The following is a 24,885-nucleotide window of genomic DNA, read 5'->3' as shown; positions in this document are numbered from 1 at the left end:
TAAGTATGTCTGGGTTTCCTGCCTCTTTCAATTCTCGCTTTAAGATTGAACTATGCACCACGGCAATGTTTTGTTAATTCGTTAATAGATTCGGATTTTTCTTACTTACAAATAATAAAAAAAAAAGAGCAGGTGAAATTGGAGCATTTGCCACACAATTATCGCGGCTAATAAATTTGACCCATTGTTCGTTCATTAAAGTGATGTCACTAGGCCCGGTCCCTTGGCTCCGATTTCGGTGAATTAGCAGTGAGTGGGAAGCGGCGTCCAATAGTGTCACGGGGGCCGGTCCGCGGCGGCCAATGGGCAGGGCGGGAGGGCGGGCGCGCGGCGGCGGGGCGGGGCCTGAAGATGACAGAGCGCCTGGCGGCCGGGGCGGTGCTGGCAAAGTTTCAGTCTGGAGCGCGCGCGGCGGCGGGGCCCGCGAGGAGGAGTGAGGAGCCAGCGAGGGGCGCGCGGGGCCCGCGAGGAGGAGCGAGCGCGGCGCGCGGGGTTTGGAGCCAGCGCCGAGAGCGTGCACCGCCGAGCATGGAGCCCCCGGCAGCCGCCCCCCAGAGCCAGCCGCCCCACGAGCCCATCAGCTTCGGCATCGACCAGATCCTGAGCGGCCCCGAGCAGGAGGGCGGCCCGCAGCCCACCCCGCGGGGCCCCGACAGCTACCTGGGCGGGTCCCGGGCCAGCGCGCCCTACCACCCGCTCTCCGCCTTCCCCGGCCTGGGCGCCGCCTTCGAGGACTCGGGCTCCTACGGGGTGAACCTGAGCCTGGCGCCCGCCGGGGTGATCCGGGTGCCGGCCCACAGGCCCCTCCCCGGGGCCGTGCCACCGCCCCTGGCCAGCGCCATGCCCTCCATGCCCGGCCTGGCCAGCCTCAACTTCCCCTGGATGGAGAGCAGCCGGCGCTTCGTCAAGGAGCGTTTCACAGGTGAGAGCGGGAGCTTCTTGGCGCTATTACCTGGCTTGTGGGCATCCCCCTTCTCCTGACTTCATTACGCTATGGGACATCCTGACTCTTCCTCTGTTCAGGCCCCTGGGTACTTATATTACAGACTGGCACTAACCCCCTCCATCAGGAGTCTGAGCGCCATGTCTAACTGTGGCATCGCCAGTCTTACAGGTTCAACATCGTTACCTTCCCGTCTTCTAGGAGCTATGCCACTGCCTCTTTGTGGTCTCTTCCAAACCTCCAGTTGCGGATAATCTTTGTCAGGTTGACCCCACCCCCTCCCGTCAGGTGTCAGTGGATAGCAGGGCAGGGTGCCCACGTTGAGGCCTTGCAGGAATCGTACCAGATGACGCTAATCAGAGATATAGAACTTATTTAGCGCCAAGTGCCACCGAACAGTCAAATAAACTGTGCATGAAAACAGCAAGGCGTGAGTTGACAGGAGAGGTCGACCTGATGGAAATTCACACGTTTTAGGGTGTCTGCGCCTTCCTTTGGTAGTGTTGTATGTTTTTTTTTTGTTGCTAAAACACGTGCATTTCAAGATATTCCTGTGAAATGGTGTCTGATCTGAGACTGCACGCATGCAGAAATGCAAACGGGAGCGTGTTCAGTGCTCACGCACAAACCATTGTTTGGCACCTGTCTGATGAACGTACTGCGTGCACCAGCCGCACTGCCTGTTATATATGGCCCTAAAATAAGAATCACGCAGGAACGAAAAATTATACCATGTTTTCGGTGGCTCTGCGTGGGAAAGAAGTTGAGACTAGTTCGTCTCCTCTTCTAGGAGCTATGACTGCCTCGTTGTGACCTCATGCGCTTGAAGTCTGTGTGTGTACAGATACATGCGTTCTTTCAAGTGCAGCCAGAGCAGTGAAAACAAGCACTGCCCTCGCTCAGCTGGCAGGCGATCCCAGGCTCTGGGCAGAGGCGGGCGAGGACCAGCCAGGTGCGAAGATGGAACCAAACAACCCAAAACAAAAGCTGACTTATGGCCCCTGTGAGGATCGCGGCAGCCTCTGTGCCAGCGGCGCTCTCGCGGCTGTGACACCCCCTGAGAGGGTACCCCAGGCAGCCCTGCCCGTCGGAGCCTGCATGAAGTAAAACATCTAGGGAAGGCTTTGCCGACTAACCGTCGTTTATGCACTCAGGTGTATAAAACGTATAGAGGAGACGGCATCCCACGGCGCCGTGCCACTCAACCCTGATGTGTAAAACCACTCGATCTGCATAGAGAACGCAACAAATGATAAATCATGATACAGAATTAGGGCTGAGGGATTTTCCTCCTCGATAACCTTGTCGTAGCCAGCAAATACTATTTAATAAGTATACCCGTATTGCCAGGAAAGGATCGTAAACAAGGAGGCGCCTTCTGGGGGTGTCACGCAGTAGGAGTGACTCCATACAGCACGATGCTCCGAGGCCGGCGTGACAGCGGTGCCAGTTAAGTAGATTCTGTGGAGAGGACAAGTGCAGAGTCCTTCCAATGGGCACCGGGAATGGAAAGGCCGTGGTCTCCCTCTGGCCTCCAGGGCTCGGGGCCTCTCTCCCACGAGAGGCCCTGCGGCGCTCACTCCTTCCTACCTCCCGTGTCTCCAGGAGCACAACCCTTCGGACCCTCGAAGCGCCTCACTGTCGGTGAAGCAGTGAGGAAGGACCCCAGTGGAGGGCCCTTCAGCCCCCCTCAGCCTCTGCGCGCCATCATCAGCGCTTCCCGGCGCTTTATTACCCTCTTTATTTTCAGTTCATTCAAAGGACTTAAAAACATGCGGACTGAGAGATCCGAACGAAGAAAGAACCCGCCAAGTACATTTATCTGTATACACACTACCAAACAGGCGAAGCTACGAAATTCTCTTTCAGACCATTGCTCCCTGTGTGGGTCCAGATAACATCCTGTGCAGACCTGTCGAGCCTGTCTCCTCTTCTCTTGCGCGCAACAGTCTACAGCGCCAGGAGGTTGCATTTCGTGGCACTGTGCGAGAACTTTTACATCACATAGTAAACAAGACCATTGCATGACATAGTACAATGGTGTAACGTATTATCATGACATAACATTACACAGTGATGCAGCATAGCGCAGCTTTATGATACGCACAGCACTGCACACCATAGCACGCAGACACTAGGGGTGTCAGGAACGCAAGGACACGGGGCTGAGGTGCAGAAAGACTCACTTCAGAGTGAGTCACAGATTCATACAGGGGACCCGGATATTGACTCACCCACCGAAGGGTGAGTCTGTGGCACACTGGCAGGGAGACATCAACAGAGTCAGGAGGGCAGCGAGCCAGGGGCCCGAGAGACCGAGGCACACTGATACACGCAGGACTGGCAGGGAAACAACCACGGGACCGAAACACGATACTCACACGCTGCACCTGGTCTGCTTTAGAGAAAGTTTCTAAGGCACACTCAGCAACCGCAAGGAAATCTAACCGCAGAAGGAGGCTTTCACACACGGACACACTCACTTTCACGTGTAACTAGTAGAAATTCACGAGAGATCCGCCTAAGGGAAAATAGAAGACAGTCGTGCGTACTTAAGTACGTGCGACCATCTCATGCGCATTGTAACGTAAACACAATGCACACGGCTCCTCTGGAAGATAATAAAGCCTGATGCACTTGCTGCATAGTTGTTACAGGAGGGAACGCCTACAATCCGCAGGTAACAGCATCAGAAGGCCAGAAGGATACTGACACACACCGTAACTGACACAAGAAACACTGAAAACACACACAAACAGGCCAGCGGGACAGTGACACACATCTCAAGTGACAATACAAGAAACACTGACGACCACATATACGCACCGTAACGGACACAAAAAACACTGAAAACACACACACAAACCAGAGGGACACCGACATTTATTATAATATTTCATAGCAAACTACAAAACTAAATGGCTTGGCTTTCGTTTTTTGTGTTCGTTTGGACCTCCCCGTCCGTATTTATCCGAGTGTATTTTTGACTCATCTTATTTTTGCCAATCCGTATTTAGACTGTGATTAAATGAATCTGCAACAAGTATTCCATACCGAGCTATCTAATAAATGCACATTCACACCCGGAGGCCTGCTGGATTGTAGTGTAAAATCAGCTAAATAATACAGCATGGTAAACATTATCATTGTAGTGCAAACACGTGGACATTGGACGCTCTGACTATTGAAGTCTCACCTTCTTTATTTTTAGGTTCCGAATCTTTTAGTCTGAACATTTTTGGAACTGAAAGCCATTCAAAAGAAAACATATCATTCATTTCTCCTTGTTTTAAAAAAAATAAAATAAACGCAAACAAGGAAACGCTCGTTTTCTGTCTGTGTTTACATAGAAACATTAGTATGAACGGAAAAGCGTGAACCGAAAGCATAATATAACCCCTTCTGTTTGAAACCAGCATCCTCTCACACCACCACGACCCATCCTGACCCCGCCCGTGGCAGGTGGTCCGTTCATAAGCAGCGGCGTGACACAACATGGTGGGACCCCCTGCAGAATGTGATGAGGGGGGTCCCGAGTCGCCCATATTGCACTGCAATTCATTGGCCTTGAGACGAATGGGGGCCCTTAAAGGGATGGGCCCCTGCGCTACAGGGGCTGAGGGGGCCTTTTCCTCGCACCTGTCTCTAAAGACAGCGAGGTCTTGTACCCGGGGTGACACAGACAAGTGCTTAGTGCCACGAAACACTAAAAGTGTCTTTTGGCGAAAAGGCAGAATTCACGAAGTTCCAATAGCGTTTTAATGACACGAGTGCATGCTCGCCGTGCCTGTTGTGAATTTTATGTACGTGTAGTTTTGTTACGTTGCGGTGTGCTAGCTGTGTCTTCCGAAAATATATATTTATATGTTTTGTAATGTTGCATTGTGGTGTGATAGTTATGCTTGTTTTATGGTGTTTTGCCTGTCCTGTTGCTCTCTGAGTCCGAGCTGTGTTTTGCTTTTTACCGTTTTATATTTTTGTGACGTTCTAAGTGCTGTTATACGCTGTGTTGTGCTAGTTATGTTCTATTTCGTCGTTTTATGTGCGTTTTGCTTCTTGTATTCTGTGGCGCACTAGCTATATTTTGTTTAATGTTATACATATCCTGTTTTATTCTGCTTTTGTGTGCAAGCTATGTTTTATAATGTTAATGTGTGTTGTGATGTCGTGCTGAGTTTTTATGGCTCACTTTGTTCTATTTTCATGTGCTAGTTGTGTTTTGGTTTGTAATGTTAAATGAGCTATGCTACGTTTTCTTATGCATAATGCGTTATGCGATGTTATGCTAATTTTGCTTTGCAGTGCTGTTTGTTTTATATGTTGAACCATGTGTTGTTATGTGATAGTATACTATGCCACAGTGCTTTGGTTTGCAATTTGATACGTTTTGTGATGTTATACTTTGTGCTTCGCAATGCTTTGTTATCTTTTGCATTGTTATGTTAGCTTTGTTGAAATGTTTTATTTTTTGTTGTGATGTTTTTTGCTATGTGTTCATATTTTATGGCCTAGTATCTACTGTCTTAAGTTTCGCGCACTCTGTCTTTGGCGCTCACTTCTCACCCTGACATATATTGTCTCTCACTGAGTCCTGACGTGCCCTGTTTGTGCCCACAGCCGCGGCCCTCACCCCCTTCACCGTCACCCGGAGGATCGGGCACCCGTACCAGAACCGCACCCCGCCCAAACGCAAGAAGCCGCGCACCTCCTTCTCCCGGGTGCAGATCTGCGAGCTGGAGAAGCGCTTCCACCGGCAGAAGTACCTGGCCTCGGCCGAGAGGGCGGCGCTCGCCAAGTCCCTCAAGATGACGGACGCGCAGGTCAAGACCTGGTTCCAGAACCGCAGGACCAAGTGGAGGTGAGGGCCCAGGCCGGGGGGAGGGGAGGGGAAAGATGCAGGCGCTCCCGAGGCAGAGAAATGTGGACATGAAGACAAGGCCATGAGAGGGGCCATGAGTGTGTGTGTGTGGGGGGGGGGGGGGGCTGTTCTCTTTGTTGTAAGTAGTGGAAACCTACGAGCACCGTCCATGAGGAAGGCTGGGGGGCTGTTCTTTCTGCTGTAGGTAGTGCAAACCTACAAACTCCATCCATGAGAGGGGTGCATCATCCAGGGAGTTTCTCTCTCTGCTGTAGGTTGAACAAACCTGTGAGAACCGTAGGTTTTAGTCTCCATTGTAGGGGCAGTTGGGATACAAGTGCTCTGGGGGGGTGCCCAGCTCATAGATGACATGGAGAGAACGTAGTGCCTGGAAGCACCATGAAGCACAGAGTACACTGGATAGACATAGGGTTCCAGAGTAGCCTTGAAACAAGTACCACTCATGATGAGCAGGGAGTGGACCGGAAGTGAAGGTGGGGGCACACCGGAAGCGCAAACATTACCCACGAAGTACCAGGTGAACAGAAAGAACTGAGGGTGCATGGGGAGCACAGGGATATCCCCTGCGCTCCATGCACCCGCTGTTCTTGAGGTGCACGAGAGGCACAAGGCGCAGGCGGGAAGGCTGGCGAATACAGGGGCCGCACAGAGGGCACGGGTGAAGCTTGGCACAGCATGTACATGGAAGGAGTAAAAAGAGAGTATATAAGGTAGGGGAGAGTATAAGGTCTGACGGCTAGATTGCAGACTTTGGTGCTGGAGACCAGGGTTCGAGCCTCGGGGTCGCGTCCACATCCTGTGATTCTGGATAAATCACTTACTCTCCCTGTTCCTGAATGTGTCCTTGTGTAGCGTCACTGGTGCTTATGTAAAGCGCTCCAATACCTTCGGGTCGAGTTCGCAGCTATATGAAACTGCATAAAAAAGGGGGGACTCAACCTGTACATGGGAAGCTCTAGATGCCTATTGTAATCGGACCTCGGCGAGGAGGTCTGTGGGCAGAAGTGCCAGGCTTGTGGGGCAAGGGGCAAGAGCCACAGAAGCAGACAGAGCCGTCAACGTGGGCTGAGGAATGGCTGAGGCCTAAGACAAGGACAGTGAGAGGGGTGGGACGTCGCTTCTCTGATATTTACGTGCTATGTGCTACTGGATTCTTTCGCTGCATTTAGCAGTTGTATCTACTTTTTTAATACATCTCCGGTACTCCGTTATTGTCCTGTAATTCGGGACTGCAAACGTGTTTGTAAATATTGTACGGGTGTCCCAAGCGGAGCAAATGTTACAGCATTCTTTATTTGCAGGCTGTACACCCTAACCAGCAGTGCACGCACGAATCGTCACATTGTTCTCCCATTTCGCATTCTCAAATCAAGCGATATAAAAAAAAAACGGCGTTAACCTGGGTGGCGTTATTTTCCCGCGGCATTACACCGGGACAGTGGAAGCACAGTGAGACCCCGCAGTCAAACATAGAAAGATGGCGGTTACTGGACGGACAGCAGGGGCCCTGACACCTGTAGAGGTCTTCAAGAAGGCGTGGAGAGAGGGCGCCATCGCTGACCATGCTCCAGACACCAGGACCCTGCGCTCGTCCTATCTGGGATGGGTGTCCGTGGAGATTTTATGAATACACTCAAGGTGCAACTCGCTGACAGTGACGTCACCGCACGTAGCCAGTGTGTTATGGACACCACTGTATGGAAATGTATAGAGGCTGCTGTTTGTATAATAAAATACAGCAATGATCAGATTTCACTGGGCCCTGGTGCCACTGCACCTGCTGCACCCCACGCCCCTGCTCACCGAACCGTGTCACCGTAGCATGTCTGATGGCGTTTCGCAGACAGCGCATTGAAACCCTTGCGTCCGAGCCGAGGCGCTGCTGGTGTTACAGCCCGTGCTTCCACTGCACGCATAAGGTATACCCCAGCTCCCCGGCCATGTGATTTTGAATCGGAGCAGAGGGGGCCGCAGGTAGACCCCCATAAGATAAAGCGTTCGCGTCGGTGCTGCCTGGGTGCTGCGGGGCCGCGTGGAAGCGCCGAGACTCTGTGGAGAGTGAAGTCACCGGTTGTGTTTGTGGCGGGAAATCTCCCGGCGCTGGTGCTGAGCCGACTGAATTCAATGCAATCCCGACCCTTTATATCATGGGTACTCACAAACTTTCTCTCGGGGGCCAAATTTACAGTGTGGTTTGTGGCCGAGGGCCGCACCAGTGGGGGGCGGGGTCAGAGGGGAGGGGGCGGGGCTAAAACAAAAAGAAAACTTGTGACCATGAGGTTGCACACAGGTCCCTGCAGCAGATGCCTTCATCCACTGAGCCACCAGACCCAGCATACATACATCTCTCTCTCCCTCCTGCCCTCCCTCTCCATCTCTCTCTCTCCCTCCTGCCCTCCCTCTCCCTCCTGCCCTCCCTCCTGCCCTCTCTCTCCCTCCTGCCCTCCCTCTCCCTCCTGCCCTCCCTGTCCCTCCTGCCTTCTCTCTCCCTCCCTCTCCCTCCTGCCCTCCCTCTCCCTCCTGCCCTCCCTCTCCCGCCCTCCTGCTCTCTCTCTCCCTCTCTCTCTCACTCCTGCCCTCCATCCTGCCCTCTCTCTCCCTCCTGCCCTCCCTCCTGCCCTATCTCTCCCTTCCTCTCCCTCCTGCCCTCCCTCTCCCTCCTGCCCTCCCTCTCCCTCCTGCCCTCCCTCTCCCTCTTGCCCTCTCTCTCCCTCCTGCCCTCTCTCGCCCTCTCTCTCCCTCCTGCCCTCCCTCTCCCTCCTGCCCTCCCTCCTGCCCTCTCTCTCCCTCCTGCCCTCCCTCTCACTCCTGCCCTCTCTCTCCCTCCTGCCCTCCCTCTCCCTCTTGCCCTCCCTCTCCCTCCTGTCCTCTCTCTCCCTCCTGCCCTCCCTCTCCCTCCTGCCCTCCCTCCTGCCCTCTCTCTCCCTCTTGCCCTCAATCCTGCCCTCTCTCCCTCCTGCCCTCCCTCTCCCGCCCTCCCTCCCTCCCTCCTGCCCTCTCTCTCCCCCTCTCTCTCCCTCCTGCCCTCCCTCCTGCCCTCTCTCTCCCTCTCCCTCTCTCTCCCTCTCCCTCCTGCCCTCTCTCTCCCTCCTGTCCTCCCTCTCTCTCTCCTGCCCTCCATCCTGCCCTCCCTCTCTCTCCCTCCTGCCCTCCCTCTCCCTCCTGCCCTCCCTGTCCCTCCTGCCCTCCCTGTCCCTCCTGCCCTCCCTCCTGCCCTCTCTCTCCCTCCTGCCCTCCCTCTCACTCCTGCCCTCTCTCTCCCTCCTGCCCTCCCTCTCCCTCTTGCCCTCCCTCTCCCTCCTGTCCTCTCTCTCCCTCCTGCCCTCCCTCTCCCTCTTGCCCTCCCTCTCCCTCCTGTCCTCTCTCTCCCTCCTGCCCTCCCTCTCCCTCCTGCCCTCCCTCTCCCTCCTGCCCTCCCTCTCCCTCCTGCCCTCCCTCTCCCTCCTGCCCTCCCTCCTGCCCTCTCTCTCCCTCTTGCCCTCAACCCTGCCCTCTCTCTCCCTCCTGCCCTCCCTCTCCCGCCCTCCCTCCCTCCTGCCCTCTCTCTCCCTCTCTCTCTCCCTCCTGCCCTCCCTCCTGCCCTCTCTCTCCCTCTCCCTCTCTCTCCCTCCTGTCCTCCCTCTCTCTCTCCTGCCCTCCATCCTGCCCTCTCTCTCTCTCCCTCCTGCCCTCCCTCTCCCTCCTGCCCTCCCTGTCCCTCCTGCCCTCCTATCCCTCCTGCCCTCCATCTCCCTCCCTCCTGCCCTCCCTCTCTCCCTCTCTCCCTCCTGCCCTCCCTCTCCATCTCTCTTTCCATCCAGCTCTCCCTCTCCCTCCCCCTCTGTCATCTCACTGTGTGTGTCTGTCTGTGTCAGCCTTCAGCCCGGGCTGATACAGCTTCCTCAGCGCGCACACACAGAAAGATCCCTATCTGGCAAGAAGTTTCTCAGCGCGCCCTTCTGATAATTACAGGAGTGTCCACACGACTGTGTGAATGGACACCGCATCAGGGTGATTAAGGGGGGTGGGGGGGCACAGAGACAGCCGTCCATCAGTCGCACCAAAGTACTTAGCAGGTCGTTAAAAGACCATTTACATATTATTGAGGCTTTGCTGTAGTGCCCCTGCATCTCCACTCTGACAAACATCTCGCCCGGCTCCACAGAGCAGAGGCGCTAAGGGGTGAAATACAACAAAGCCTCTGCTCTGTGGGGGCCGGGGGAGCGGTGATTATCAAGGTCTCCGAGCCCAGCACTGCTGCGGGGTGTTTGCCAACACTAATAAATTATTTTTTTAAGCACAGGTACGATTGTCTCGAAGGTCCGCGGGCCAACAAGGAAGGCTTGCCGGGCCGCATCCGGCCCGCGGGCCGTACTATGAGTACCCCTGCTTTATATAGAAGAGAACAAGCGCCATTACTGCAGATGGGCCTGGCGCGAGCGTGGGGTAGTATCTGCATGCGGATCCCCCCCCGGAGCCGAAAATACAAGTTCCCCCCCCACCCCCGTCTACTTGAAGGAAGGGAGGGTGGAACGCGGCGCGTGCAGGGGAGTCTTAGTCAATATCCAATCGAATCCTAAAATGTGATATTGTAAATAAACATAACAGCACGGGTAATATCAATGCAAACACAGCAGGGGCGATAATAATAATGCTAGTATAGTCATAATAATATTAATAACTTGAGAAAAACTATAGATAGAGATTCGCTAACAGTATGTATTATTTATTGTCCAGCAATGTAACTGGCAGCTCAGGTTACATGGTAAAACATCAAAAGGCCTGCTTGATACCTGGTTGGAGTATGAAATACGTTAGTACAGATGTCATTCACTGCCCAAGAGGCATACTTCCTCTGTAGAAGTGAAGGGTTTTGCAGCTAGGCTCCCCAGTGTTCTGCTTAGAATGAACTACCGCCTACAGACACAGGGTTCAAGGTTTTTGGCTTAGATTGCAAATTCTCAACACACAAAAGGCAGCCATGAAAATGGACAACACATTTAGAGTTTTGCTTATTAAAAAGCATCGTCATACATTAAGACAAATTTACTTGCAAACCAATATCAAACTGAAAAAATATATATCAGTATGCCTACTTTTTGCGGAGAGTCATAATTGGTTAAATGATTTACTACCAGTAAATGTTGTAAAACAATTCAAAGTTCTGACTTTTTTGGGATTAAGGATGGGACTTCAACTCTCCGCTGGTGGTGAAATAGTAATTGTCAGAATAGAATACATTAACATTAACAATTCACTATGTTTATATAATAGACTCAATGATAAGACTGGGCTGTTTCAAATATCAACAAATCTCAGAGATTGATTTATAGGGTTAAAACAGTACCTTGCCCGTTTCGGGTTTTTAATATTACATTATAAATTATTTCTCAGGGTAGAAACATGACTATGTTGGTTAGATGTAGAAATAACAGCGACACTGTTTGTATTAGTAGGAACGATTATAGTGAAGGTATTTTGTGTTTGTAAATCACTATTTGTAGGCTATGTTTTGTCGACGTGTTTTGATAGGTGCTCTCTTCCATACCGGCAGAATGCTTGGGGTGTTAGTTTTTGTTTTACATTTCTTAGCTAGTGTTATTCCTAAATATGGGATTGATTGAAATGTAAAATATGTTGTGATTATTCAGACCATTCTGGGTCAAAGAAAAAATAGACTAATAAACTGGGAAGGCATTCCAGCTTAAGCACTACTTTTTTAGGTTCCCCATTAGTTTGAATCGATAATTTACCGAAATGTGTAAATCCCATGAATTCTTTAACGTAGTCACAGGTGTCACGTTATTACTTTGAATTATGGTGTTCAGTGGCTTCAAAGTCCATAATCTCAAGAATTGTGTCCTGTCCAAGCATTATTTTTCAATAATTCAGAGGAATTATGTAGTTTCTGTGAAGTACGGATTTCAAACAATCCCCCATTTCGAAACTGAGTATAACATAAAACGCAATACAAACATTCAGTACTTGTGTCTGTTCAGTAGTTACAACTAGTGCAGCAACAGCATCTCTAGTACACACAGTTTTTAAATTAATCTATTACCAGGTAACAATATAAATATGCAGAAAAAGTAATAGGTGTTGACATGTTTTGGCCCACAGAAACCCTTCCCGTCAGCCTTCTTCAGGAGATTACCTTATTGAAGCAATTCTTTCAATCACTGATGGTATAATATAGTAGTTCAAGTTAGTTAGTGCCTTTCTAGTCAAGAGGGTATTTACATTTCTCCTGCCTATCCCTAGTTTTCAGACATTGAATCAAGTATAAGTGAGGACGGATGGTAGGGGAGACGGGCCTTCAGTTTCAATGAGCCTCAGTTTTTAATTGTTCTGCCACATCTGGATACCCATGAATCAATTATGAAATATTTGCCATAATTGGTGTTGTCGTATATGTGTTTAGAAAACAGCATTGGAGGTAAACTAGTTATTTTGTTTCAAGAGAGAACAGGTGGCTCTTTTCCTTTTTAAATGCCCAGCTAGTGTTTCTTTTCGATATGTTTGTTGTGTTTCATGCAATAATGCTTACATGTACTTCCTGCACTGGGAGCCAGCCATGAATAATAGATTGGTGAGTTGTGAGGGCTGCTGTGTGTTGTCAGCCGTGCTGCTCGCTTGGCTGTGCAGGCCTGTGTGTGTGTGTGTCTGTCTTATGCTGGGGATTATGCAGGTCTGACCCGGCTCTCGCTTGCTTTGCAGGAGGCAGACGGCGGAGGAGCGTGAGGCCGAGAGGCAGCAGGCCAGCAGGCTCATGCTGCAGCTGCAGCACGACGCCTTCCAGAAGTCCCTGAACGACTCCATCCAGCCCGACCCCCTGTGCCTGCACAACTCGTCCCTCTTCGCGCTGCAGAACCTGCAGCCCTGGGAGGAGGAGGCCCCCAAGATGCCGCCCGTCACGTCGCTGGTGTGAGGGAGGCACAGGGAGGGCCCTCGTCGCCCCGGAGCTCGGCCGGACTCGGTGCCTCTAGGAGGGGCGCTTGGCTGGGGCGCCCTGAAGCCCAGGGAGCGGGACATTCCCAGGCGCCTCTGCGCGGCGTGAGCTGGGCTCAGGACTTCCGCCCTCCGGGAGGGCAGCATGGGCAGAGGGCAGCATGGGTGCAAGCACAGCTTCCGGAGCGGACGCGGCCCTTCCAATGGGGACCACGTAGGGAGCAGCATGAGCCAGACCGGAAGCGAAAAGCCACCCTCGTGCCGCCAGACTCCACAGCTGTACATGTGCCCCAAGCTGGGGCAGTGGGAGCTGAGGAGCTGCAAAGGTGCCACTGGCTGGGGCAGGTGGAGCTGCATAGGTGCCCCTAGCTGGGGCAGGTGGAGAAGAGGAGCTGCAAAGGTGCCCCTAGCTGGGGCAGGTGGAGCTGAGGAGCTGCATTGGTGCCCCTAGCTGGGGCAGATGCAGAGGTGCCACTAGCTGGGGTTAGGTGGAGCTGCATAGGTGCCCCTAGCTGGGGCAGGTGGAGCTAAGGAGCTGTATAGGTGCCCCTAGCTGGGGCAGGTGGAGCTGCGAGACTGCACCTGTGCCCCTGATGAGGGCAGGAGGAGGAAAGAGGCCCCATGTCTGCCCCTGAAGGGGACAAGTGGAGGGGAGATGGCTGCACCTTTACACCACGCCCCGGGATCCTCTCCGTGGGTCAGCCGGGGTACCCAGCGCGAGACGTGGCTCTTCCGGTCTGCGGTGTGAACTGCACGCACACACTGCCCACAGTGACATTGTAAGGCATGGGGCCCCTCACCGGCCCCACACCCTGCACTGGGGACACCATTTCTTGTGAGGGGAGGAGCTCTTGAACCCCTAACGCACACCCCCTCGCAAGAGTCTGCGGCTGCACTGGATTTCAAAGCAGGGTATTCGCCCCATAAATAGACTTTAAAAAAATCAAGGACAAAACATATTTTAATATAAATCACTTACCAGCCAGCGTACGCCCGGCTGTCACGTAAAGCTCGTCCAAGTCAAGTCTATGAGAGGGTGGGATTAACATTCAGAGTGCTTTGGGACTACGCTGCATTATTCGTTAATTTCGCATTTCTATGTTGATGATGTTCTTCTGAATGGTAAATAGAAGTAAAACAAGTTTTGTAAAATAAATACATAGAAATGATTTAATTTATTTCTGCATTGGAGCTCTAACACTGTTAATATAAATTTATAAATATATATATATATATTGTTGTTTATTATTTATGTCAGGTTGAAAATACAGATTTTTCGTTGACCCTTGAACAAATATTTATTGCTATTGTTCTTCAACATTTCAGCACAATCAAACTTCTTAAAGCGGTAGTAATGTTGCGACCGGAGGTATATGCCAAACCATTTTAAACGTTTTAGTTGACTGCCTGACTACTGATGTTGTGTATCGGAGTTTAGCCCTCTAACGGACCGGAAATTCGAGAAAAAATTGAAAGTATTAGTTCCTATTTTTTTATTATAATTTTTAACTCGCTATCGCGTATTTACAAAAACAACAAACAATTTTAAAATCATTGTATTTGAAAAGCGCCTTATGTTTCTTAATGAAGCAGACCTGGGGTTGACACGACCTATGGATAACATTTGTACTTGCTGAAATGTGTAAATAAAATGTTTCTTTAAAATATTGACGCATCCCGCGTTTTGTATTCACTGAGGAAAAGTCGCATTGCCTGAGCACAGTTGACATAGCAATGTGGCGACGAGGCTTCGAATCTCGGCTCCGGCGATTTTACAAAGTGAGTGTGATTCTGTACAACTCCGTTTATCTGTCTGCACCCCAGACTGTAAGGAAGCGCTCTGTAATGTTGCTACGTGTAGCGTAAATATGCACACATTGTACATTGGCATGCCAATCACACGCCTCTCGCATCATGCTATGTAATGCGGGCTCCGCTGGACACCACACACGACAGCCCATCGCGCTCGGTAACCTATGGATACAATAAATTATGCTCTGATTATGTACTGCTTCTCCTTGGTTCGAAAATATTTAAACACATAACATACATTGATCACTTAAAACAATTAACAGCAGGTACTGTTTACGTTCGTTGAAGAACCACTAGAGTTAAAGTATCATAGAAAGCGGACCCCCTGAGTTGGGCATTTTGAAGGGGGTTTGTTTATTCAGAGGAAGCCGCACCTAATCCACCCGGAATCACCCCAGGACGGGCAGAGCCTCGAACCGCCCGCAGCCCCCCCTTGTAGCGCATCTGGCGGCGCGCGCTAGTTTCTGCCAGATGCTTCACATGACATGCATGCTCCACACGGTCAGTGTACACATGTATTATTTAGCACCACACCTCCTCACATTAAGTTCATTAACATACAACAGCCAATGCTAGCAATGCATACATACATGTGTATACTTGTATTTACAACTGCGGGCATACTTCGAGGCACGTGGATACGTCGACTACAATACGTTAAATGAAGGACAGTTTATCTGCTGTTCTTCACGCTTTCGAAATGAACGTTTCACTTTCAGAACCGAGCATCATATCGCATTTTCAAATATCAGAACCATTTTCTTTGCCAAAGAGATGAGTTTAATTTTTATAGAGGGGTTGACACTCTGCACTTGACAACCTATAGGTATCGACTAGAGCTCATGGGACGACTTCTGCTTCAAGGAACTGCACTGTAGGAAGGGCACGTGCCAACAAAGACACATTTTTCAACCTTGAAGTAAATGAGGTACTTTCGATTGAATCGGGGAAGTCTCGGGAATTGAAAGAATTCATGAAAATTGTATTTTTATACCTCCGAAGAAGTTCTTTATATAGACGAAAGATAACCCGAAAAATAATGAAACACATACAAAAAAGGAACGAAATGAAAAAAAGAAAACGAAATGATGACATGGAAAGAAAAGCAGGATATATGAAATAAAGGAAAACGAGTCTAAAAAGTAAACGGAGAAAGAGATTGGAATGCAGAAGCGATGAAACATAAATAAAAACGAACGACAATGATAGTAGTAAAAAAAGAAATAATTGAAAAGTAACGTGAAAGCAAAAGAAAGATAGAGAAAGGAAATGATGAAGTAAAATATGGAAGAAAGGCTTAATGAAGGACGGTAAAGAAAAGTAAGGGCAAAAACAGGTTAAGGATCATTAAAAACAGCAACAAACAAATAAAGCAATTTAAAAGACAAAAAAAGCAAAGAACGAATGTAAACACCCATTAATTAATAAATGCCTGTTTTTATTTTTTACCATCAACCTATTATGATGCTTACCAACGATTTATTAAGTTGCGTGCAAATACTATGGTTAGAAGTTGTCGCAGATCACTTCTCAGAGACATGGAAATGATGGGAAAAGACACTAGCTAATTTGCATAACTTCATCAGTTTCTTATGTAAAGCGCTCTGATACCTCCGGGTCTAGCCTATATAAAACTCAATAGATATAAATAAAGGAATATACAGAGTGATGCAAAACCTTTGATCAAATCAGCAACTGCTCAATGCTCACAACCTGTGTCTTTGTTTAAATGCAATCTCTGCTGTAAAAAAATAGGAAAACAATTTTTTGAATGGAGCTTCGTTGTACTACATACAGGTTTTTACGTTTAAAAATAGCATTGTAAACGGTTTTTTAAGCCACGGGGGAAATGAACTAAAACGCGCTGTTATACCTCACACAGCCTCTGCCTTTTCCTCTGACGTATTTTCCACGTCGGTAAAAGCAGAAACAACTATACCCTTCAGTTAAAGTTAACTTAGGCTGTCGACAGTAACTGGAATCCAAAACGTAAAGGTTAACACATCTCTGAAAAATACAAGTCAGTGACTAGCAAGATAGTTCAATGGGTATATGCGCCTACTATCCTAACCTGTGTACTTCTTGCCGGAAATACGGACATGCGCAGTCAGGTCTCTTCATTCTGATGGCATGACATGAGTGACAGTAAACCGGGTACCAGCATGATCTGCCCTTGCGGCGCTTTTATAGCTCCGGTACAGGTTAGCGCTATAAAAAAAAAAACGAAGGGGTGTATTTTCAATAATTTGGGGTAGGGCAGCCCCGCAAGCCTTCTAGCTGTGCTGCCCTACCTCAAAAGAAAAGGGTAGAAATGCATTTCTGTTCTTTCTGCCAGTGCTGCTCACAAACTGCAGCCAAGGGCCAAGGTGGGCATCTTTGCACCATGGTGCAAGTGTGCCTGGGCTGTTATGATTGAAACACGCAAGGGAGGCGTTTTCCTAGTCCTAAGTGTGCTGCAGAATGCAGCACACGTGAAAAGAGGAAAAACCGGGGAGAAATGTAAAAATTTCTCCTCCTTATGCCTGCTTTGGGAAGGCGTTAGTTTTGGCGGTGCCCTATGTGAGAAGTTAATTTACAAGAAGGGGTGGTGATGGACAGAGTCTCTGAATTAAGCAGAGTACTCTCACCCAGTCAAGAGATCAGGGCTAGATCCAACACCGTTTTTTAGCTCATTGCACCATCCCAGTTTCAGAACCTGGCTGTATGCAAATTAGTCTGTCCCTGGCCCAGTGCATCATGGGAACAGGGCAGACCAGACTACAAAAGCCAATTCTTACACTGGGAAGGAAACAAGCTTCCGGGGACCGGTTTCTGCCATTTCAGGCGTCTTCGGCCCGGCTTGCTTGAATCCTGATGGTGCAATGAGCAAGGGACTCACATCTGAGTAAACCCTTCCACGCTTAGGGTGGACAAAATAATTTACAAGAAGGGGTGGTGATGGACAGAGTCTCTGAATTAAGCAGAGTACTCTCACCCAGTCAAGAGATCAGGGCTAGATCCAACACCGTTTTTTAGCTCATTGCACCATCCCAGTTTCAGAACCTGGCTGTATGCAAATTAGTCTGTCCCTGGCCCAGTGCATCATGGGAACAGGGCAGACCAGACTACAAAAGCCAATTCTTACACTGGGAAGGAAACAAGCTTCCGGGGACCGGTTTCTGCCATTTCAGGCGTCTTCGGCCCGGCTTGCTTGAATCCTGATGGTGCAATGAGCAAGGGACTCACATCTGAGTATACCCTTCCACGCTTAGGGTGGACAAAATAATTTACAAGAAGGGGTGGTGATGGACAGAGTCTCTGAATTAAGCAGAGTACTCTCACCCAGTCAAGAGATCAGGGCTAGATCCAACACCGTTTTTTAGCTCATTGCACCATCCCAGTTTCAGAACCTGGCTGTATGCAAATTAGTCTGTCCCTGGCCCAGTGCATCATGGGAACAGGGCAGACCAGACTACAAAAGCCAATTCTTACACTGGGAAGGAAACAAGCTTCCGGGGACCGGTTTCTGCCATTTCAGGCGTCTTCGGCCCGGCTTGCTTGAATCCTGATGGTGCAATGAGCAAGGGACTCACATCTGAGTATACCCTTCCACGCTTAGGGTGGACAAAATAATTTACAAGAAGGGGTGGTGATGGACAGAGTCTCTGAATTAAGCAGAGTACTCTCACCCAGTCAAGAGATCAGGGCTAGATCCAACACCGTTTTTTAGCTCATTGCACCATCCCAGTTTCAGAACCTGGCTGTATGCAAATTAGTCTGTCCCTGGCCCAGTGCATCATGGGAACAGGGCAGACCAGACTACAAAAGCCAATTCTTACACTGGGAAGGAAACAAGCTTCCGGGGACCGGTTTCTGCCATTTCAGGCGTCTTCGGCCCGGCTTGCTTGAATCCTGATGGTGCAATGAGCAAGGGACTCACATCTGAGTATACCCTTCCACGCTTAGGGTGGACAAAATAATTTACAAGAAGGGGTGGTGATGGACAGAGTCTCTGAATTAAGCAGAGTACTCTCACCCAGTCAAGAGATCAGGGCTAGATCCAACACCGTTTTTTAGCTCATTGCACCATCCCAGTTTCAGAACCTGGCTGTATGCAAATTAGTCTGTCCCTGGCCCAGTGCATCATGGGAACAGGGCAGACCAGACTACAAAAGCCAATTCTTACACTGGGAAGGAAACAAGCTTCCGGGGACCGGTTTCTGCCATTTCAGGCGTCTTCGGCCCGGCTTGCTTGAATCCTGATGGTGCAATGAGCAAGGGACTCACATCTGAGTATACCCTTCCACGCTTAGGGTGGACAAAATAATTTACAAGAAGGGGTGGTGATGGACAGACTCTCTGAATTAAGCAGAGTACTCTCACCCAGTCAAGAGATCAGGGCTAGATCCAACACCGTTTTTTAGCTCATTGCAAAAACCGGTCCCCGGAAGCTTGTTTCCTTCCCAGTGTAAGAATTGGCTTTTGTAGTTTTGTTTGCCCTGTTCCCATCATGCACTGGGACAGGAACAGACTAATTTGCATACAGCCAGGTTCTGAAACTGGGATGGTGCAATGAGCTAAAAAACGGTGTTGGATCTAGCCCTGATCTCTTGACTGGGTGAGAGTATTCTGCTTAATTCAGAGACTCTGTCCCTCACCACCCCTTGTTGTAAATAATTTTGTCCACCCTAAGCGTGGAAGGGTATACTCAGACATGAGTCCCTTGCTCATTGCACCATCAGGATTCAAGCAAGCCGGGCCGAAGACGGCTGTAATGCCAGAAACCGGTCCCCGGAAGCTTGTTTCCTTCCCAGTGTAAGAATTGGCTTTTGTAGTTTTGTTTGCCCTGTTCCCATCATGCACTGGGACAGGAACAGACTAATTTGCATACAGCCAGGTTCTGAAACTGGGATGGTGCAATGAGCTAAAAAACGGTGTTGGATCTAGCCCTGATCTCTTGACTGGGTGAGAGTATTCTGCTTAATTCAGAGACTCTGTCCCTCACCACCCCTTGTTGTAAATAATTTTGTCCACCCTAAGCGTGGAAGGGTATACTCAGACATGAGTCCCTTGCTCATTGCACCATCAGGATTCAAGCAAGCCGGGCCGAAGACGGCTGTAATGCCAGAAACTGGTCCCCGGAAGCTTGTTTCCTTCCCAGTGTAAGAATTGGCTTTTGTAGTTTTGTTTGCCCTGTTCCCATCATGCACTGGGACAGGAACAGACTAATTTGCATACAGCCAGGTTCTGAAACTGGGATGGTGCAATGAGCTAAAAAACGGTGTTGGATCTAGCCCTGATCTCTTGACTGGGTGAGAGTATTCTGCTTAATTCAGAGACTCTGTCCCTCACCACCCCTTGTTGTAAATAATTTTGTCCACCCTAAGCGTGGAAGGGTATACTCAGACATGAGTCCCTTGCTCATTGCACCATCAGGATTCAAGCAAGCCGGGCCGAAGACGGCTGTAATGCCAGAAACCGGTCCCCGGAAGCTTGTTTCCTTCCCAGTGTAAGAATTGGCTTTTGTAGTTTTGTTTGCCCTGTTCCCATCATGCACTGGGACAGGAACAGACTAATTTGCATACAGCCAGGTTCTGAAACTGGGATGGTGCAATGAGCTAAAAAACGGTGTTGGATCTAGCCCTGATCTCTTGACTGGGTGAGAGTATTCTGCTTAATTCAGAGACTCTGTCCCTCACCACCCCTTGTTGTAAATAATTTTGTCCACCCTAAGCGTGGAAGGGTATACTCAGACATGAGTCCCTTGCTCATTGCACCATCAGGATTCAAGCAAGCCGGGCCGAAGACGGCTGTAATGCCAGAAACCGGTCCCCGGAAGCTTGTTTCCTTCCCAGTGTAAGAATTGGCTTTTGTAGTTTTGTTTGCCCTGTTCCCATCATGCACAGGGACAGGAACAGACTAATTTGCATACAGCCAGGTTCTGAAACTGGGAAGGTGCAATGAGCTAAAAAACGGTGTTGGATCTAGCCCTGATCTCTTGACTGGGTGAGAGTATTCTGCTTAATTCAGAGACTCTGTCCCTCACCACCCCTTGTTGTAAATAACTATGTGAGAAGTTGGCCTGATATGCAGTGCTCACTATTCTAGTGATCACTATGTATCAGTCCAGACAACCCTTATTGATGATTGGTTGTAAGTCAACCTTATAGACCAGCTATCCTAGTAGCATGGATACGAGCAGTCTAAGGCTAAGACTCTAGAGGGCGTGTTAAGCCAGCTGTTTTACCATCACATTACCCCTTGAACACCAAGTGAAAGGACACCACACAAGTTGTTATGAAAATAAACGTGTATTTATTTCTAACAAGACTACCCTGGCTCTTTATGAGACAGGGAGCTAAGCACACAACAAAACTCTTCTAAAAATACTTAAAGTCGCACAATTTACACAAATGCCCGAGGGGCACGAAAAACCATATACACAAGAAGTGGAATGCGAAATTACTAGCAGGTAAGTACTATTCTCATGGACTTTAGAAACGCTAGGCCTACAATGCTAAACCCTTAGATTAGAAGCAGGAGGCCTGTGGACGTCGTGTGCAGAGTGGGAACTCTCACGCGTAAGGCGGGAAAAAGTGTATGGAGGCTAGCAAAGACAAAGTTACTGTTCTCGGGCGAACCCGACTAGGTGGGTCGAAAACAAGAGTGGATCCGAACACTTAGAGTGTTGGACTATGCTGGAGCACCGGAGTACTCGGTTTACCTAGCCCAGGGGCTGCGGCTGCATAGGGTTCAAGTTGCGTCGGAAACCCTCGTTGAAGAACCAGGAGCCTGAAGAAAGAAGTTGCTGGCAGGCGGCCAGTGAAGAAGTTCGTGGTGATCCAAGCCTGGATCAGGGAAGAAGAAGACCTGAAAGCAGAGGGGACCAAGTTCTGAATCACTAGCCAGTGATTTAGGTGGGCACCAGGATGGCACCGGACGAAGTCACCTCGACCAGGTGAGTGGGCGCTGCTGGGCTCTGCAGTCTCTCGGACCAGGAGGCGTTGTCGGCGACCAGGATGGAGGTGCGAGCTGTCCCACGAAGGTATCTGCTTCTGACGTCGCTGGACCCAGGATTGGGGCAACAAGTCTTGGCAAATGCAAGGCCCACGCGGTGGACCTAAAATGGCGTCTGGAGTGGACCAGGAGGGTCCAGGGTGCTCCTCTGTTGGAGGGGAGCAAGGGCCAGTCTGGAGCAACCAGACCAGCTGAGTTTGTCGTCGTGGAGCGTCGTAAAAGGGCCACTAGCCAACGGGCAAGTGACCTGGACAACGCGGTGAGCAGAAAAGAGCAGAAGGGCCCCACGCAGATCTCGTGGATGCAGGGGGGCTGAACTTCGGTGCTGGAGCTGCTCAGGGTCGGGGCTTCTCTTACCCCAAAGCACTCAGTCGAGGGTCACTCGGTGGTCGTGCTGGACAAGCGTCGTGCAGTCTTTAAAGATGGCCGGTCCCTCGGAGTCTCGTCACACCCACGGATCACAGCTGGGCTGATGATGCAGGTTGAGGTCAGAGGTGCCAGGGAAGCCGGTTCTCGTCGTGCTGAGCAGTCTTGATCCGGAGGAGAGACTTACAGCAAACCGCGATGCTTGGTTGGTGCCTGCTGCTGCAGGGTGACTACTCCTTAGTCACAAGGGAGAAATCTTAGGAAGAGTCTTGAGTTCCTCTCGTAGAAAGTCGGTTCAGGATTCAAAGATTGATCTAATTTGGAAGGGGGCCAGTTCCTACCTTTATCCTGAAACAGGGGGCTGGCATGCGACTAAGTCCTGCCCTATGGTTGGGACTAGGAGGGTGGTGGTTACACCCCTCTCCTTTGGCGGGCTTTTCCCCAGCTCAGGGTCTGGAGTGCCCCTGGAACTGGTTCAAGCCGGCCTATGCACAGTGAGCACCGGGGTGCCACTTGCAGTCACCTTCCTCTAAAGCCCTGCCTACCTAGGATACACAAAATCCTGTCTGGGACGGTGCTGGCACCGCCCCTGACAGGTAACCCTTTGTCCTTACCTCCTGTGCTGGGAGGACTCCCAGCAACAGGAGGGCAGACTTGTGTCTCGGTGGCAGCATCCATTTTGTGGAGCTAAGGCTATGTCTGACTTTAACCGGGGTTACAGGTTACCAACATGTCGTGTCCCTCTAGAAGGGTGGAATGCTAACCCCGTCGCCAGAATTGGCGAGGGGTTAGTATTCCAATTCTTATGACACCTTACTCGACATGTTTTGATAAAGCGATACCAGAGTTGGCATATAACCGCGAGGATTATAATGCACTTAAGAGTATATGGTATGCGATATCATGGAAACGGCTAAGGGATGGATCCCGAAAGCCGCAGACAGGCTCAGCTCATGCCAGAGCACTATCTCACACGATTCCAAGCACTCTGCCTTCAGGATTGTCAAGGCCTGCCATAGGAGTGACTGATAGGAGATCTGTGTGCCCATTTAGGTTTAGATATAGGAATACTATATCTAAAGCAGAGGTTGAGTACACCACTTTGCCCCAGCTGTCAAGCAGCCAGTTGTGTCTGTTTAGTTAGTCAGCCCAGGGGTGGCATAATACATGCTGAAGCCCCTGGGAGACTTCTGGGTGCACCTCAGCCCTGTGTACAGGGACTTAGAGAGGGCCCAGTGCCAATTCAGTACCTGGGTACAATTTGGAATAGAGAGAACAGCTAGGCTGTGGGTCTGATTAGCAGGCCCACAGCCAGGGAAAGTCGTAAACCAGTGAAGCAAAAAGCAAAAATCTGGGTGATCATAGGATTGCAGACCCTACTCTCCTACATGACCCCCCCCCCCCAAACTTTGGGACAATAAACTAACCTTGACCAGGTGAGTCTTCTTGCTCTAAGTGGAAATACCTGGAGAGCCCATCAGCATTGCCATGATCAGTACCAGGTCTGTGCTCCACTGTAAAATCCATCCCATGTAGGGAAATGGACCACCTAAGTAGTTTGGGGTTTTCACCCTTCATCTGACTTAGCCATAAGAGGGGCTTGTGGTCGGTCTGAACTGTGAAGTGAGTGCCAAACAAGTATGACCTCAACTTCTTCAGGGCCCAAACCACAGCAAAGGCCTCCCTCTCAATAGCTGACCAATTTTTCTCTCTGGGGGTCAGCCTTCTGCTAATAAAAGCAATGGGCTGGTCGTTACCATCAAAATTCAGTTGAGATAGAACAGCTCCCACACCCAACTCAGAAGCATCTGTTTGGACAATGAATGGCTTGGAGTAGTCTGGACTCTTTAGGATAGGTGCTGTGCACATGGCCTGCTTTAGGTCATTGAATGCCTTTTGACAGCCTTCTGTCCACTGAACTTTCTTTGGCATCTTTTTACTTGTCAGTTCATTAAGGGGGGTCACAATGGACCCATAATTTCTGACAAATTTCCTATATTAACCAGTGAGGCCCAAGAAAGCTCGAACCTGAGCCTGGGTGATTGGAGGAGCCCAGTCCTTGATGGCCTGTATCTTACTCTCCAATGGCTGAACCTGGCCTCCACCGACAAGGTGGCCCAGGTATACAACCTGTGTCTGCCCTATCTGGCACTTAGTGGCCTTGATAGTGAGGCCTGCCTTTTGCAGTGCCTCTAACACTTTCCTCAGGTGGACCAGGTGATCCTCCCAGGTGGAGCTAAAGACAGCAATATCGTCAAGATAAGCTGCACAGAAGTCATCCAACCCAGTGAGGACTTGATTCACCAACCTTTGGAAGGTGGCAGGTGCATTTTTCAAACCAAAGGGCATTACCACAAACTGATAATGCCCACCAGGGGTAGAAAATGCTGTCTTGGGTTTGGCCTCCTCAGCTAACCTGATTTGCCAATACCCAGCTGTCAGGTCAAATGTACTTAAGTAGTTGGCAGAAGCCAATCTATCAATAAGTTCATCTGCTCTTGGTATTGGGTGGGCATCAGTCTTAGTGACTGCATTGAGACCTCTGTAGTCTACGCAAAACCTCATCTCTTTCTTACCACCCTGGGTGTGAGGCTTTGGCACTAGAACTACTGGGCTAGCCCAAGGGCTATCTGAGGGCTCAATGACTCCCAGCTCCAACATTTTCTGCACCTCTGTCTTGATGCAGTCTCTGACATGATCAGGCTGTCTGTAGATTTTACTCTTGACAGGCAGACTGTCTCCAGTGTCAACTTCATGGGTACACCAATCAGTTTGGCTGGGTGTCAGAGAGAACATATGTCTGAAGGATTGCAGAACTTGTCTACAATCCTGTTGCTGATGTTCAGAGAGGCTGCCACAAAAGACAGCACCATCTACTGACCCATCATCAGGATTCTGAGTGAGCAGGTCTGGGAGAGGGTCACTCTCTTCCTCCTGTCCCTCATCTGTGGCCATGAGCAAG

General features: G+C 50.0%; 1 protein-coding gene across 1 annotated transcript; it reads left to right on the top strand.

The window, feature by feature from the left end:
- Window positions 1–425: 425 nt before the first annotated feature.
- On the top strand, window positions 426–12,930 carry TLX3 (T cell leukemia homeobox 3). The gene is made up of 3 exons (XM_078650707.1): window positions 426–922; window positions 5,561–5,801; window positions 12,519–12,930. Exons 1-3 carry the CDS (start codon window positions 529–531, stop codon window positions 12,727–12,729), a joined length of 846 nt encoding a protein of 281 aa, XP_078506833.1. The 5' UTR covers window positions 426–528; the 3' UTR covers window positions 12,730–12,930.
- The last annotated feature ends 11,955 nt before the right edge of the window (window positions 12,931–24,885 follow it).

Source organism: Lissotriton helveticus, chromosome 7, assembly GCF_964261635.1.
Source record: "Lissotriton helveticus chromosome 7, aLisHel1.1, whole genome shotgun sequence".
Taxonomy (NCBI): Eukaryota; Metazoa; Chordata; class Amphibia; order Caudata; family Salamandridae; genus Lissotriton; species Lissotriton helveticus.
This window is presented reverse-complemented; position numbering and strand designations above follow the sequence as displayed.